The sequence below is a fragment of the Sarcophilus harrisii genome, chromosome 3 (genome assembly GCF_902635505.1).
Source record: "Sarcophilus harrisii chromosome 3, mSarHar1.11, whole genome shotgun sequence".
Taxonomy (NCBI): Eukaryota; Metazoa; Chordata; class Mammalia; order Dasyuromorphia; family Dasyuridae; genus Sarcophilus; species Sarcophilus harrisii.
Genome location: NC_045428.1, coordinates 590,553,122 through 590,568,137, shown reverse-complemented (window position 1 = coordinate 590,568,137; position 15,016 = coordinate 590,553,122). Strand labels below are relative to the sequence as shown.

Sequence of the window (15,016 nt, the reverse complement as noted above, 5' to 3'; positions counted from 1 at the left end):
TGCCCTTGCTGGGTCTGTATCCCAAGGAAATCATAAAGGAGGGGAAAGGACCCACACGTGCAAAATGTTTGTAGCGGCTTTTTGTGGTAGCAAGGAATTGAAAAAGAAGTATCTGGCCATCAATTAGGCAATGGCTGAACAAGCTGTGGTACCTGAAGGTGATGAAATATTATTGTTCTATAAAAAGTGATGAACAAGCTGATGATAGAAAGGCCTGGAAAGATTCACATGAACTGATGCTGAGCAAAAGGAGCAGAACCAGGAATACATTGTATACAAAAACAGCAAAAATGTGCAATGATCAACTATGAAAGGCTTTGTTCTTCTCAGTGGTTCAATGATTCAAAACAATCGCAATAGGTCTTGGACAGAAAATGCCTCTGCGGCCAGAAAAAAAGCTAGGGAGCCAATGTAAATCAACACATGCTGTGTTCACTTCTTTTCTCTGTTTTTTTCTTTTCTCTTGTAATTTTTCCCTTTTGTTCAGATTTTTCCCTTCCAACATGATTCATAAAGCAATGTGTATTTAGAAAAATAAAATAATATAAAAAGAATACAGAAAGCTCTTAGATTCAGAAAAGCCTGACTTCACTTCTACTCCTTCTGCTAACACGTACTGGCTCAGTGACAAGGAGAAAACCATTTAAGATCCACCCAAGCAACTCCCTAAGATTACTAATTGCTCAACGGTTGCTAATCTAAATTGGAAAAGGGAGGTTTTCATCAGGAGTCCGTTATAGGTCTGGGCAAAACATAGCTTAAGTATTTCCACAATGTATGCAGCAAGAGTTCCCAAGTCCTTTACAGGCCCTGAATGGCCTACATACCTGTCAGGTATAGGACAGCCTCCATTTCTTGCCCAAACACAATGGATTAAGTTGCAAAGGAATCGCAAGACGTTATGAACACATGAACTCTATGAGCACTATATGGTTAATGAATCATAAAGCATTCGAACATCCGGTTAGACTCTCTCCTCTTCCATAAATGAATAAAGGTCTTTATTGAATCTCCCAGGGTGCCAAGCTCAGAGGGAAGGAATACCAAAGGAAAGCACCTGCCTGTTCTAGAGAGGAAACAACCCTACAGGGAAGGGGCAGCCAGGGAGATCTGGGTTTAGAAATCCTGAGGGATGGTGAGAGGGGATGTGGGGGCCCCAGAGCTCTTCCCCAGAGCAGTGAAGAGAGTAGATTTACTTCTGCGTTGGGCTGGAGCAGGTGATGGGGTGAGAAGATGTCTGAAGGGTGAAGAGAGCCCAAGGGAATCTGAGACTAGATGCAAAAACCAACGGGCTATTTCTGGTGCAGCATAAGTGGGGAAATATGCATAGAAGAACTGCATGTGTTTACGATATATTGGATTACTTGTGGTCTAGGGGAGGGAGGACGGGGAAAGGACAGAGAAAAGTTTGGAACACAAGGTTTTGAAAGGGGGACTGTGGAAAACTACCTTTGCATGTATTTGGGAAATAAAAAGCTAAATAAAAAAAAAATCAGGGGCCCAGCTGGGGCCCAGGGCAGGAATTCTGGGAATGGAAGGTGGGGGCTGCGTACATACCCTCACCTTCACATCTGACCCATACCGACAACTCAGGGCAAAAGCAAGGAGAGGGCCAGATCTGCTCCCTTGGACATCAATCAATCCACCAACAATCAAGAAAGCTTTTATTGAGCACCCACTGTGTGCCAGCTACTGAGCTGCTAAGGTTACAAATGCCAAAGTGGGACAGTGCCATCTCCCAGGAAGCTTCCATTCTTCTGGGTGATAACAATATTTATTCGTAGGTGTGTAAGCACAAGAGAGACATTAAATAAATGCACAGTGATAGGAGGAAGAAAGAGGCAGCATTACCATTGGATGAATCAAGAAAGGCCTTTTTAAGGGAAGGGGGAAATTTATACAGCACCTACTGCATGCCAGGTATTATGAATCCCATCATCACCCCTGGTGCTCCATAGCTTTCAGAAATTCTGACGTTCCTCTCTTAACCATAAACCCTTCTCCTCCTCCCTGCCTGCCTCACTCCTCCCCAAGGAGGGAAAAGACAAAGGGAATCCATCCCTCTCATCCTTTCCCTCCAAACCATCTTCTCAAGTCCATATCCCAGCTCTCAACCCCAGGCCAGCTCCCCACTCTCCTGCACTATGGAAGCCTTTCTTCTCTGATCCAAATACAACTAATCCTTGCCAAATCCCATCCCTGCCTGGCTCTCCTCCTCCCCTCCCACTCACATTCTGTACAGAGCTAACAGAGGTTGCAAAATTGTACTGACCACATCGACTATAAATCCATGTTATCTCTTCTCCCTCACTCTTTTACTGGGGAAAAAAAAAACAAATTTTGTCTAGTCACGATGACTCCTTCTTTAAGCTTCTTCCCTCTCACACCCCTGGACATCCCACTCGCTCTCTCCTGCTTTTCCAGAGCCTCCCATTCTGGGGAAGGGCCCTTCTGGCCACCACCAGCCCTCCACGTGTCTCTTGGATCCCGGACCTTCCATCAGCCCCGACAGGTTACCTCCATAATCACCCCCCAGCTCACCATCGACTCACTCTGAGCTTCTTTTCTATTGCCTATAAATATGTCCAAGTCTCCACCATCCGGACACTAGACCTTACCATCCCCTGAGCTACCAACCTATATGTCTCCTCCTTTTCTTAGTCAAACTCCTTGGGAAGGTGTGCACAGAGTCTTGGGTCTGGAATCAAGTTCTGAGTTCAGATACTCACTGGTTTTACCCCATGACACATCACTTCAGCTCTATTTGCCTCACAGTACTTACCTCCCAGGGAAGAGCATGAGGGCCAAAGGAGATAATGTTCGTAAAGTGCTTAGCACAGAGCCTGGCACATCGTAGGCATTTAAGCCCTGTTTCCTTCCTCCCCTATACTTTCACACTTGTAGTTCCTCCTTCTCTTGTTCATTTTTCACTTTGCTTTGTTATTATTGGCTTTTGTTACTTTTGCTTTTTGTGTGGCAATTATTTTATTGGCTGTTAAATTTGGATGGTGGTTTGTTGAAGTTTTTATTTTGGACTTTCTTTGCTGTTTTGATGGTTTTTTCTTTTTGTTTTTCTTTTTTTCTTTTGCTGGTGTGAGTAGAAGAGTAAAGTAGGGAAGGATTTTGCTTTTTCTTTTCATTCTTTCTTTTGTTTTGCTTTTTTTTTTCACTTTCTTTTCTTTGTTCTTCTTTTTGTGTATTTTTTTCTTTCTTTTTCTTTCTTTGTGTTTTTCTTTCTCTTTCTTTCTTTTTCTGTTACTTTTTCTTCTTTCTACTTTCTCTTATATTTATATATATATGTTTATATATATAGAAATATGTTTTTTAAATATTTTTAATGAGGGAAAGTAAAGAAGTGTAGAGTTATTAGAGAGAGTATAGATTAAGGGGAGGAATTTAAGGAAAGAAAATTTAAAGTTGTATATTTTTGAGGTAAAAGAGGGAAATTTATATATAAATTGGATAATGGGTGAAATAAGTTAGAGGAGAGTAAATGGTTTGCTTTTTGTAAGATATGACAAAGAGGTGTTTTGGGAGAATGTATGTATATATGTGTGTGTTTTATTATATGAAGAGGAGCAGGTATAGACAGAGATGAGATGAGAAAGAGATATAGAAATACAAGAGACAGAGTTGTAGAGAGGAGGGAGAGTATTGGGGCTAGTAAAGATAAATAATGTTTTAAAAGAATGAAAATTTTTGCCAGTATGGGGAAGAGCATTGCTATGAATTCCAGAGAATTAATGATGAAATAAATTTCTCTACAAAGAGTAGTGACTTGTGGGAAATTAGAAAAGGGGCATGTTGTATTGAATTGCTGGGTGGAAATTTGCTTGATGATATTGTGAGGTTGGTAAGAGGGTTTGTTTTTCTTTGTGTTGGGTGGGGTGGAAAGCAGATGGCTGATGAAAAGGGAAGTTCAGGGGTTTAGGACAGAGTTTTGAGATGGGGTTTGTGTTTATGTTGGGGTAGGGAGAAGTTTATAGGTAAGGTTGTTTGGGATGAGTGTTTTGGTGATGATGTTGTTAAGTGTTTGGGCAAGTGTTTTGCTTGGGTTGCTTAGTAGGGCTTGTGTTTTGGAGTGGTTGTTTGTTTGGCAGTGAAATGGTGTAAAGTGTTTTTCTAGTGGAGTGTGTGTTTAATGATAGGGAGTTGCTGGGAAGGTGGGAGTTGGGTGGGGGGGTGGCGGGCATGGGCTGGGATTTCAAGGGGTGCAGGTGGAGAGGCTGTTTGCCGGGGAGCAGAGGGCTGAATGGGAGAAGGGGGAGATTAGGGGTTCTAGGAGCGGGGACCGTGCATTTAGGGAAGGGGCAGTAAAGTGGGAAGTTGAGGAACTTGGGGAGGTGGTGGGAGGGAGGGATTGGGATAGGTTAGGGGGAGTTTAGGGATGGGGAGTTCAGGAGCTGGAGATGGGAGTTGGGATGGGTGGGAGTGGTTTTGCTTTTGAAGGGAAGGGGTGGTGTTTAGAGAATAGAGTTGGAGTTTCTCAATGTGGGGTATTGGGGGTTGCAGGGTTTTGGGTGGGGGGAGGCATAGTGTTGGGAGGGAGGGATTGAGTTGTGTTTTCTGCTTGGGTTGTAGGGATGTGTGTTTTGGCCTGGTTTGCTTAGTTTTGGTTTGTAAGCAAGTTGAGAAGGAAGAGTGGTGTTTTCAGTTTTCAGTGAGAAAATTTTACATGTGGGAGTGAGTTCTGTAGTGTTGGGGATTTGGGGTATTTTGGTTGTTGTGCTACTTTTGTTCTCTGCAAAGTGAGTGGTGCTGGGACTTCTGTGTGTTTATGGTGTACGGGTTTCTGCAGTGCTATGTGTGGTGCGAGTGGAGGGATATTAGGGAGAGGTTTTGTGTGTAGGTAGATGTGGTGGGTGGTGGGGTGTGGTTTTTTTGGAGCTGTACTTGAGGTGTGTGAGGGGATGTTTGGGGTGGGATGTTGTAGTGTCTTGGGTTATTGTTGTTCCTTGGATTTTTGTTTTGTTTTTGTGTTTTGTTTTTTTTTTAGTATGTTTTTCTATTTCTTGTTTCTTGGTAAAGTTTTACTAAATTTTAGGATTTTTGTTGTTTTATGGTTTGTTTTTCTTGTTTTTGTGTTTCTTTTACATTTAAGTTTTGTTTTCTTGTTTTTTGTTTTGTTTTTGTTATTTATTTTCTTGCTTTTGGTTTTTCTTTGTTTTTGCGTTTCTTTGGGCCTGTGTTTCTCTAATGGGTTTTGCTGGTACAGTTTCAAATTTTCTACTGTGGGATTCTTTGCGTGAAGGCCTTGGGGGTGGGGATTTCGGGAGTACGCTGCGAAAGCGCATTCAGGGAGAGGGCGGTTGCCTCTTGGTCTGGGAGTTTCAGTTTCATGGAGGTCTGACGAGACCAGGAGAGATGGAAAAGGGAAAGGGGGAATACGAGGGCGTGGGGGGGGCAGAAAATGCAGACTTTCCAAGGACAGCAGTGATGGATGAGACAAAGGGACCCAGAAATGGACAGAGACAGTGGGGATGGGAGAGAACAAGCTTCAGGGGACTTGAGCCACGGGGAGGTCAAGGCTTGGTGTGGGAGCGGGTGAGCGGTGGCCCCAAATAGAGCTGATGGTCCCCCATTGCCCCCCAGGAACCCCACTTAACCCCCTCTACCACATTCGCAATGCTGTGGCCAATGTCATCTGCTCCGTGGTCTTTGGGGAGCGATATGACCACAACGACCCAGATTTCCGGGTCTTGCTGAACCTGCTGAATGACAACTTCCAGATCATGAGTTCCCAGTGGGGCCAGGTGAGCCAGGGCTGGGGGCTGGGTGAGCCGGGGCTCTGGCCCTGCCATCCCCAGCTTCTGAGAAACCAAGAGGTCAGTGTGGGGTGCCCCCAAGACCACCTTAGCTGGAGGGGGCAGTGGGAGGAGGAGGGGGTGGGTGCAGGGGAACAATCCAAGGATCAAGACATCCTGGGGAGCCTTGTTAAAGGGGGAGAACCTCTTACTGGGGGGGCAACAAAGAGGAGGACCTGAAGTTTCAAGAGAATGCCGGGAGTCAGGGCACTTGTGAGTATCTGCTGTGAGATTCAAATCCAAAGCTCCCTGATTCCCAGCCCAGAACACAATGAAGTGATTTTGCCATATTGTTCAGTAAGGATGGGAGGAGGGGCCCCCATGGAAGCTGGTGCAGTGACCCCATAACACACACACACACACACACACACACACACACACACACACATTCTCACACTCACTCTCACACTCACACTCCTCCTCTTGCTTCCTCCCCCCTTGCCCAGATGTACAACATTTTCCCCTCCTTCCTGGACTGGATCCCCGGGCCCCACCACCGCATCTTCAGGAATTTCCAGAAGTTACAGGCTTTCATTTCCGAGGAGATCAAGAAACACAAGGAGAGCAGACAGCCTGAGGAACCCCGAAACTTCATTGACTTCTTCCTGGGCCAGATGGAGAAGGTTTGGTCCTTCCCCCCCATCCTCCCTGCCCTCACCCCTAAACCCCCAATAAAAAAGGGGAAAAAGCCCAATTCCTTCACCCAGTGGCTCCTTCTCCCACGAGCTGTGGCCCCTTCTCCCACAAGTTGTGGCCCCTTCTCCCGCCTTAGGAGAAGCAGGACCCCGGGAGCCACTTCTATGAGGAGACCCTGGTGATGACGACCCACAACCTCTTCTTTGGGGGGACGGAGACCACGAGCACCACCATCCATTACGGACTCCTGATCCTGCTCAAGTACCCCAGCGTGGCAGGTGGGGGACCTTGTGTGTGACTTGCCATTGCCAGCCCTCCCTCCCCCAGCAAAGAGAAGGGATGGATCTGGGGGGTCTCCGGGTCCTGCCCAGTCTCAGTGCTGTGAGCCAGGAGACCCTGGGAGCAGAAAAGAGCCCTTTCCTTTTCCTCTTTCCACCTTTCTCATAGATCTAGGAAGAGACAGTCACTTCTATAGTACAAGGCTCTCCCCATACCAAAGTCTGAGACCATCCATCCTACCCCCCCCCCACAGGCTCTCAAACCCCATGTCTCAGTTCTTACATTTGTATATTGCCTCGGGACCCCCCTTCCCCACACGGGGAAGTCCCCAGACTAGGTTTTCCCAGGCTCAAGGTGTTTTATGGGTCTGCCGCCCTTAAAAACCATAGCTCAGGAGCCCCCATCAGTGGGTTCACATTTACTAGACAGAGGATATAATTATTTCATAACGGAGGCATTTAAATGAAATCATGTGGTAAGAACAGTAACAAAGAAGCATTTTCTCTACCTGCCTGGCACATTATCCTGCAAATAGATATCTCATGAGCAGAAAATGTGAACGAACTTGGGAGTTTGTGTAGCCAGGGAAGGGTTGGCCAGGTCCCCCACACAGGAGGTCACTCTTGACTCCAAGGGCTGCTGATTCCAGCCTGTGCCCAGCGGGATGTTGTCTCTGCCAGGCACGAAACCTTGATTAGTCATTTGTTTCTGGGCCTTGCTGCCTGATGGCTTTGAAGGAATAAATTTCAGCTTTACATCCTTCCCATGGAGGTGGATTAGTGGATAAACCGCCCCCCCCCCCCAGCATCAGAAAGACCTGAGGGCAAAACTGACTTCAGATACTAAATGGGCAAATCACTTAACCTATTTCTCATTAACAACTTCCTCAAATGGGGATTATAATAGCATCCTCCTCCTAGGTTTGATGTGAGGATAAATGAGTTAATTGTAAAGCATTTAGCATAGGGCCTGTCACAGAATAAGGGCCATGGGACTGTTTCATCTTTTCCCATTTCCCTTTCTCCCATTGCTTCCCTGGTCCATGGCTGCTAATAATTACTCAGTTGTTCTATGGGACAAAATCTATGAGACTGTGAAACTGTTCCCTGCTTCTAGCTTTAACTGGAGTATCCAGATCCACTGCTGACTTTTTGGTCAGGAGTAGGAATTCCCAATACTGTTTTGATTTAAAGTCTTGAAGTTTTTCTTGCCCCAGTCCTTTCTAAAACATGGACAAACTCTTTAAAATAACCACAGATAATCAAGGAAAGAAAATTTTTTCATTGGCTACATCCCCCAAATATATGCATTTAAAACCCATGACTTCTGTGTTGGGAAGTGGGTAACGTGCATCATTCTTCGGTCCTCTGCTTTATGATTGGTCATTGTATGGATCAGAGTTGTAAAGTCTTTCAAAATTGTTTCTCTTTGTAATATTACTACAAAAATGGTTCTCTTGGATCTTTTCATTTTACCTTGTATCAGTTCATACAACTTTTCTCAGGTTTCACAAAAACAATCCATTGCATCATTTCTTTGGTAAAATACTCCATTGTGTTCATTTATCAAAAAAAATTTAGCAACTCCCCTGTAGATTTTGATTTCATTGGTTTTTTAGTTCTTTCCTACATACTGTTTTCTCACTCTTTCATCGCTTTGGAATACATTATTGAAAGCATGAATTTATTCCTTTGAAAATTAAGTATTCATATGCTTTGACTATTTATTGGGAAATAGCTCTTATTCTCTTATATTTGAATCAGTTCCTTCTATATCTTGGAAATAGGAAACCTGAGTAGGGCTCTTTTGCTCTAGCATCTCCCAGTTTCTCAATTCCAAAACTCCTTTGTTCTCTCAGTGGAAAGAGTACTAGGCCAGAAGTCAGGAAGACCTGAATTCAAATCTGACCTCAGACACTTAGTGATTTTAAGATCACTTAACCCTTTTCTGCCTCAGTTTCCTCAACTGTCACTTGGGACTAATAAACCCGTTCATTTCCCAGGGTTGTTGTGAGGATACAATATTTGTAAAGTGCTTAGCACAATGGCTGGCACACAATAGGAAGTTAGTACTTGTTCCCTTCTCTTTTCCTTTTCCCCATGTAGATGACTGGGGGAGGAAAGGGATCAAAAACTAAACTAAGCCCAGAAGTACCGGGATATTGACTTCTTATGGCCCAGCCCCCTTCTTGGAGTGTCCTATGGATATGTCTCAGACTTTGGAGTGTCTCTATATACAAAAGGAGGGGGTAGAATGGGGGTTCCTCCAGTTCTAAATTCCACCCAAGACCTAATGGTGGGACGAGACCACAGGAGGACTGGGGACCCAAGGCTTCCTTCCTCCTCCCCCCTTCCCTTTCCCAGAGAAGATCCAGGAGGAGGTTGACAGCGTGGTGGGTCGGGAACGGCCCCCCTGCCTGCAAGACAGAGACCATCTGCCCTACACGAATGCTGTCATCCACGAGATCCAGCGTTTCATCAGCGTGGTACCGATGGGTCTTCCCCACGTCCTCACCCAAGACACCCACTTCCACGGCCACCTCCTACTCAAGGTACCCAGGGCAAATCTGTGCTCTGGCTTGGGAGGGAGGAGGGTTCAGAGCGGGGCTGGTGCAGTCAGACACCAGGATCCCAGACCCATCCCATGCTGACAGGGGGACTTGTAGTGGTCCGTTTGCTGAGGGAAGGGAGGAAGCTGATTCCACACAGTCCCCCCAGCTCTGCCCACTGAAGGGGAGAACCTTCCTGCCCCAATGCCCCCAACCAGGCAGGATGTGCCAGGGCTTACACTATCTATGCCCTCCCCACAGGGTACCACCATCATTCCACTGCTGATCTCGGCCCACCGGGACCAGGCCCACTTCAAGGACCCAGAAAACTTCAACCCCAACAACTTCCTGGATGACGAGGGCAACTTCCAGAACAATGAGGCCTTCATGCCTTTTGCTCTAGGTTGGAACAGGGATTGGGATGAGTGATGGTGGCTGTAGGGGAGTAGGGGAGTTTTAAGGGGGAGAGGGAGCTGTAGTGGGGGGAGAGTTATAGGGGGGAGAAGGAGCTGTAGTTGGGGGGGAGGAGCTGTAGCCTCCAGTTTTCATTGGCCGGTTTGGTGTTAGTTACACAAAAGAAGAAGAACGTGAAGGAGTCAAAGATTAGAATATGTCAGTGAGAGCTCAAGACCTGGTAGCCCAGGGCCTGGCTCACACTAGGGATTTAAACAATACTTAGTGGCTGACAGCTCAAGCCAAGAAAAGGCTGCCCGGATTTAATACAAGGGCAAACTCCCCAGAGGCTTTCTGGGGGCAGGTGGGAAAGCAGGGACCAGTGGGCAGCTGCTTTCATGATTGGCTGTGGCTCCCAAAGGCCGTCTTTCTCCTGTCTGGAGCTGGTGTCCAGCTCCAAAGATCCAGGGGGGGGGGTGAGTGCTATCTCCTCTTCAAGCTTCTTGAACCAATCCTTCTCCTGGCACAAGCACAGGGCACTGCATCAGCTTTCTCCCTCAGTTAGGGAGGACTCAGGGAAAGCACGGGGTAAACCCCGGGCACAGACATTCAGGATGGCCCCTTGCATTGGGCTGATGAATTGGACCCACAAAGTACATAGAGTTGACAGATGGCAGACAAGACAGAGAGAAGGGTCTGAAGGTGATCTGGGAAGCAAGAGGGAAATACAATGGGGAGGGAGTCCAAGGAAGGGCAGCAGGCAGGCTCACTGACAGATGCCACCTGGTGCCCACAGGAAAGCGCATCTGTCTCGGGGCAGGCCTGGCGCGGATGGAAATCTTCCTCTTCCTCACCACCATCCTGCAGCGCTTCACCCTGCACTCTGTCAAGAGGCCCGAGGAGCTTGACCTCTCTCCCAAGTCCACAGGCCTGGGCAACGTGTCCCCGCCCTATGAGCTCTACTTGAAAATCCGCTGAGCCCCTAGCAAAAGGGACTCGTCAAACACAGCTGCCCCCCCCTCCCACCCAGGTCCTGTGTCCTGCGGCCAATAAAACCCTAGAATTTGGGCAAAGACATTACTCATGGAGGCTGGGGAGAGGGTGGGGGGAGAAGCGAATGGCCATGGAGAGAAGCTGCAGAATACTGAGCAAGCTTTAGGCAGCATCCACTGCACTCCCTCCCACAGCCGGGTCTCCAAAAGAAATGACCCCCGGTGGTTCCTCTGGGGCCACCTCCATTCAAGAGCCAAATCCCATAAGCCCCAACTGATGTGCTTCCTAGTCATCCACAGAATGCAATTAGCTCAGAGCAAAGACAAGTACTATAGCACGGTGAGAAAAAGCACATCCCCCCATAAACTGGGGACCCCCTCTCTCCCAAACAAGCCATCAGCAGAAGGAGCAGACGCGTGCAGGGACAACGAGGGAGAACACATCTGGAGGGAACATCTGGGGCAGCTGTGGAGAGACATACACCTGGGGACCACAGGGACACGGTTAGCCAGGCTGCACACCCTCCATTGCTAAGGGAACAATGACATCCTCTCTCAGTGCGATCCCACGGCTTCTGATGCTCCTGCTCCCTTCTGAGCCTTCCCAGCGGCCATACCCACATGGAGGCTCTGCCATGGTTTTTTCTGGACCCCAGAACTGTGTGAGCTCTTCTCAAGGGAAAGGCCGATTTCCCTCCTCGAGGCAAGCATTCTCTCACTCCCAGGTCATAGCCCTAGAAGCCAGGGTCCTTTGGAACACAGACCAGCCCAGACAGCTAAGAAGAGTTCCTGAGTATTTCAGTCTGTCTCTGAACAGGCTTCTTCCTGCTGAACCAAATCCAGGTCCCCATTCCAGGCCTCTCTCTGACTCTGGTTTGGAAAATTTCCTTTCCCTCCAATCAGTCCCTGATTCTCAGTCCCTCTGAGCCCATTGCAGGGGGGGATGCCTTCCAACAAACATCAAACATGGTTCTGAGGGACATGACTTCTATCCTCGCCTCTCCAACACCCCTTTCTACTTCAGTCCTCTGTCCCTCTTCTTGACCTTCCCATGCAGATGTTACTGGCACAACTCTTTGGCCAGGCTTTGAGCTTCTCCAAGTCGGAGCATGAAAGCCCTGCCTGCCTCTCCATCCTCAAACCCAAAGTGAGTTTGGGTCCAAAGGCACTCCAGACAAGCATGAAAGTGCCCCTTATTTAGAGCAGCAGGACCACCCTCTCCCTTGCCAGATGGAGGCCCTAAAGGCAAAATTTCAGCTTGTGAAGATTCTAACAAAACTAATCATATCAGACTAAGGAGTACTTAAAGGGCCCCTCTCTGTTTGGCTCCTGAGGCAGGAATGCCTAGTCTGGGGAGCCTAAGTTGTGCATGATAGGTTTTTGCCCAAAGTGTCTAAATTTGATGACCTCATCTGGGATTCTTGCAGGATTGCAGTGATTGGGCCATTTTCTCCAGCCACTCCTTACAGAGATACAACTGAGGCAAACTGGGCAAAATGACTTTCCTAGGGTCACATAGCTGGTAAGGCTCTGAGACTAAGGTCCTCCTGACTCCAGGACCAGTGCACTGGGCCACCTAGCTGCCCTGGGGGAGCCTGCCCACCTAAAGGAAAGGGGATCTGCCTCTTTCATCTCACACTCTGCACCCCATGTACCCACCCCTTGCCCCACGGGAAATTACTTAAAGCTTAAGTTTTGCCTCATGTCTGGGATCCTCACAAAATATGAGTGGAAAGGTACCCAAAATGCAGTTATAAATCAGGTATGGGACAGCTATTATTTCCTCCACATAAAAGAAAAAAATTCTTATGAACACATATTAACAAAAACTTTAAATGACACATAGTCACTATTTTTATTCTCTTCTAGAAGTGCTGTGAAACTGCTGAATAATCATTTTACCTTTCATCTCAACTCTACTTTCTAAATCAATCTGGATGGGGAAGACCCTCAGGGTTTCTGGACAGAATAGAAACAATTATTATTTACATTCACTCTGAGCCAATCAGGGCCAAGCAATGACCCAGGGGGTTGAGTTGGGTTCTATTGCTGGCCAGTCTATGAGAACCAGAGTGATCTGGGGTTAAGGCATGGACTTTAAGAAAGAAATCTAACATAACTTTCCCACTCTTTCTGTTACTATTTGCTTGCATTTTTTTTTCTTCTCAGGTTATTTTTACCTTCTTTCTAAATCCGATCTTTCCGGTGCTACAAGATAACTGTATAAATATGTATACATATATTGTACTTAACATATACTTTAACATATTCAACATGTATGGGACTACCTGCCATCTAAGGGAAGGGGTGGAGGGAAGGAGGGGAAAAGTTGGAACAGAAGGTTTTGCAAGGGTCAGTACTGAAAAATTAGCAGTGCATATGTTTTGTATATAAAAAGCTATAATAAAAAATAAAATTTAAAAAAATATATAAAAAAATAAATAAATACCTAAATAAACAGTGAAGAAGAAGAAGAAGAAGAAGAAGAAGAAGAAGAAGAAGAAGAAGAAGAAGAAGAAGAAGAAGAAGAAGAAGAAGAAGAAGAAGCGGTAGTAGTAGCAGTAAAGTGTGAGATAAATAATGAATGATGGGTGGAATAGTAAAGAAAAGTAAAAAGAAAGAAAGAAAAGAAATGTGTTTTAAATTCCAAGTGTATTGCAGGTTAAGGGTGTTATGTGGTGGGAAGAGAGTAGTGGGGAGGGAAAGTGGAGTGGTGGTATGTTGTTGAATGCTAGTCTTGTGTTGTTTTGTGGGGTGGCAGTTTTCTCATGTGTTGTTATAGTCTTTCATTTTGTAGTGACCAAGATATCAGGGAGGGAGATGTTATGCTATGTGTGGTTTGGATGTGCTAGGGAGGGAGGGGTGGAGTTGGCTAGTGATTAGCTTTCTAGAAATCTATGACCAGAATTTAGAAGGATTTTTTTTTGGGGATAGGGTAAAGAGGTTGCTTTTCTGCTTTTGCTTTTACTTTTAAAGTTTTTTATTGGCTGAGGGAAGTTGTGCTGTGTGGGAGATGTTGTGTTTTAGTTAGGGGTGTTGTGTTTTTCTTTGTTATATTCTGTGGGGCTATTTCTAGTTGTTTCTTGGAATTTTGTTGGATTTAGATGATGGTGTTAGGGTGAGGTTGTGTGATTGTGTTTATTTTTGTTTTCTTTCTTTCTTTCTTTCTATTTTCTTTTTGCCCATATGGTTAAATATTCAGGTATGGGTGAATGTGTTGGGAGTATTTTAGATTTTGGCTGGGATGTTTGTTTGACATTTGCATTAAATAGGCATTCCTTGTGTTTTAAAATTTTCAGTATTGCTTTTGTATTCTAGTTTTGCATTTATATTTTTCATTTTGTTTTTGTGATTTGGAGTTTTGGTTTCTTTATTGTTTCTTGAGTTAGATGGTTTCTGGATTAGTGTTTTTGGGAAGTCTTTTTATGAGGAGTAGAGAGTGTTTTCTTTCTGCTTTCTTGGACTTTTGGTTTTTTTTCTTTTAGTTACTTTTCCTTATAGGAATTGGGATTATTCCTGCATTTTGTGAGTTTCTGTTGGTTTTTTTGTTTCTATTCATATTTACCATATTTGTAGTTTTTGTTTGAAGAGGTTTTTGTTTAAAGTGTTTCTTGTGTGAATACTTGAGGTAGGGATGTTTTTGACTTTTTAAAGTAGTATATTTGGAAGAAGCATGTGTTTATGATAAATTTTAAGAAAATAATGTTGTGTAAAATAAAAGTTACCTGTTTGTTAATTGTATTTTTTTAGTATTATAAATTAAGAATGTTTTTTAGTATTTCTTTAAAAGTAATAAAATGTAAAAAAGTTTTTAAGGTTATATAAAATTAGTAGTGTTAAATTTTCAATTTGTCATATTTTCATTGTGAGTTAGTTTTGTATTTTTCTTAAATTGTTTTTTCTTAATTGTTTTGTTTGTTTTTCTTTCTGTGTGTATTGCTTTTACTTATGTTTGTTTATTCTTGCTAAGTAATTTTGGTTTGCTTTCTACATTTCTCTTTGCTTTTTAATTGTGGCTATATTTTTATTTGTTTTTGTTTTTAAAGTATTAATTTAGCTTTTTTGTTTTTTATGCTGTGTTGTCAAATTGTGTGTATTTTTTACTCCAGTAGTAGGTAGCATGGGATTATGGCAGCATTGTGGTGTATGGGAAATAAAGTTAAAGTTTTTGTAGTGGTTAAAATTGGGAAATTGAAGATGTTTGTATTAAAGGAAGAATGGCGAATAAATTGTGGGAATATGGACATATTGTTTCTGTAAGAAATATGTGTAGATATATTTTTAAAGTGTATTTTAATTGATGAGAAGGATGGTATTTGTATTATATATAAATAAGTACATTGTTTCTTATCTCAGTAAATTTA

The 15,016-nt window shown here is 44.6% G+C and overlaps 1 protein-coding gene across 1 annotated transcript; it reads left to right on the top strand.

The window, feature by feature from the left end:
* Window positions 1-5,432: 5,432 nt before the first annotated feature.
* LOC100925961 (cytochrome P450 2F2-like) lies at window positions 5,433-11,632 on the top strand. The gene is made up of 6 exons (XM_031963190.1): window positions 5,433-5,753; window positions 6,251-6,427; window positions 6,577-6,718; window positions 9,083-9,270; window positions 9,529-9,670; window positions 10,457-11,632. Exons 1-6 carry the CDS (start codon window positions 5,571-5,573, stop codon window positions 10,636-10,638), a joined length of 1,014 nt encoding a protein of 337 aa, XP_031819050.1. The 5' UTR covers window positions 5,433-5,570; the 3' UTR covers window positions 10,639-11,632.
* The last annotated feature ends 3,384 nt before the right edge of the window (window positions 11,633-15,016 follow it).

Coding starts and splice junctions, on each gene's coding strand:
- LOC100925961 (XM_031963190.1), top strand. CDS start 5,571: ATGGTCCCCCATTGCCCCCCAGGAACCCCACTTAACCCCCTCTACCAC. Junction 5,754..6,250: donor TGAGTTCCCAGTGGGGCCAG/GTGAGCCAGGGC, acceptor CCCCTTGCCCAG/ATGTACAACATTTTCCCCTC. Junction 9,271..9,528: donor ACGGCCACCTCCTACTCAAG/GTACCCAGGGCA, acceptor CCCTCCCCACAG/GGTACCACCATCATTCCACT.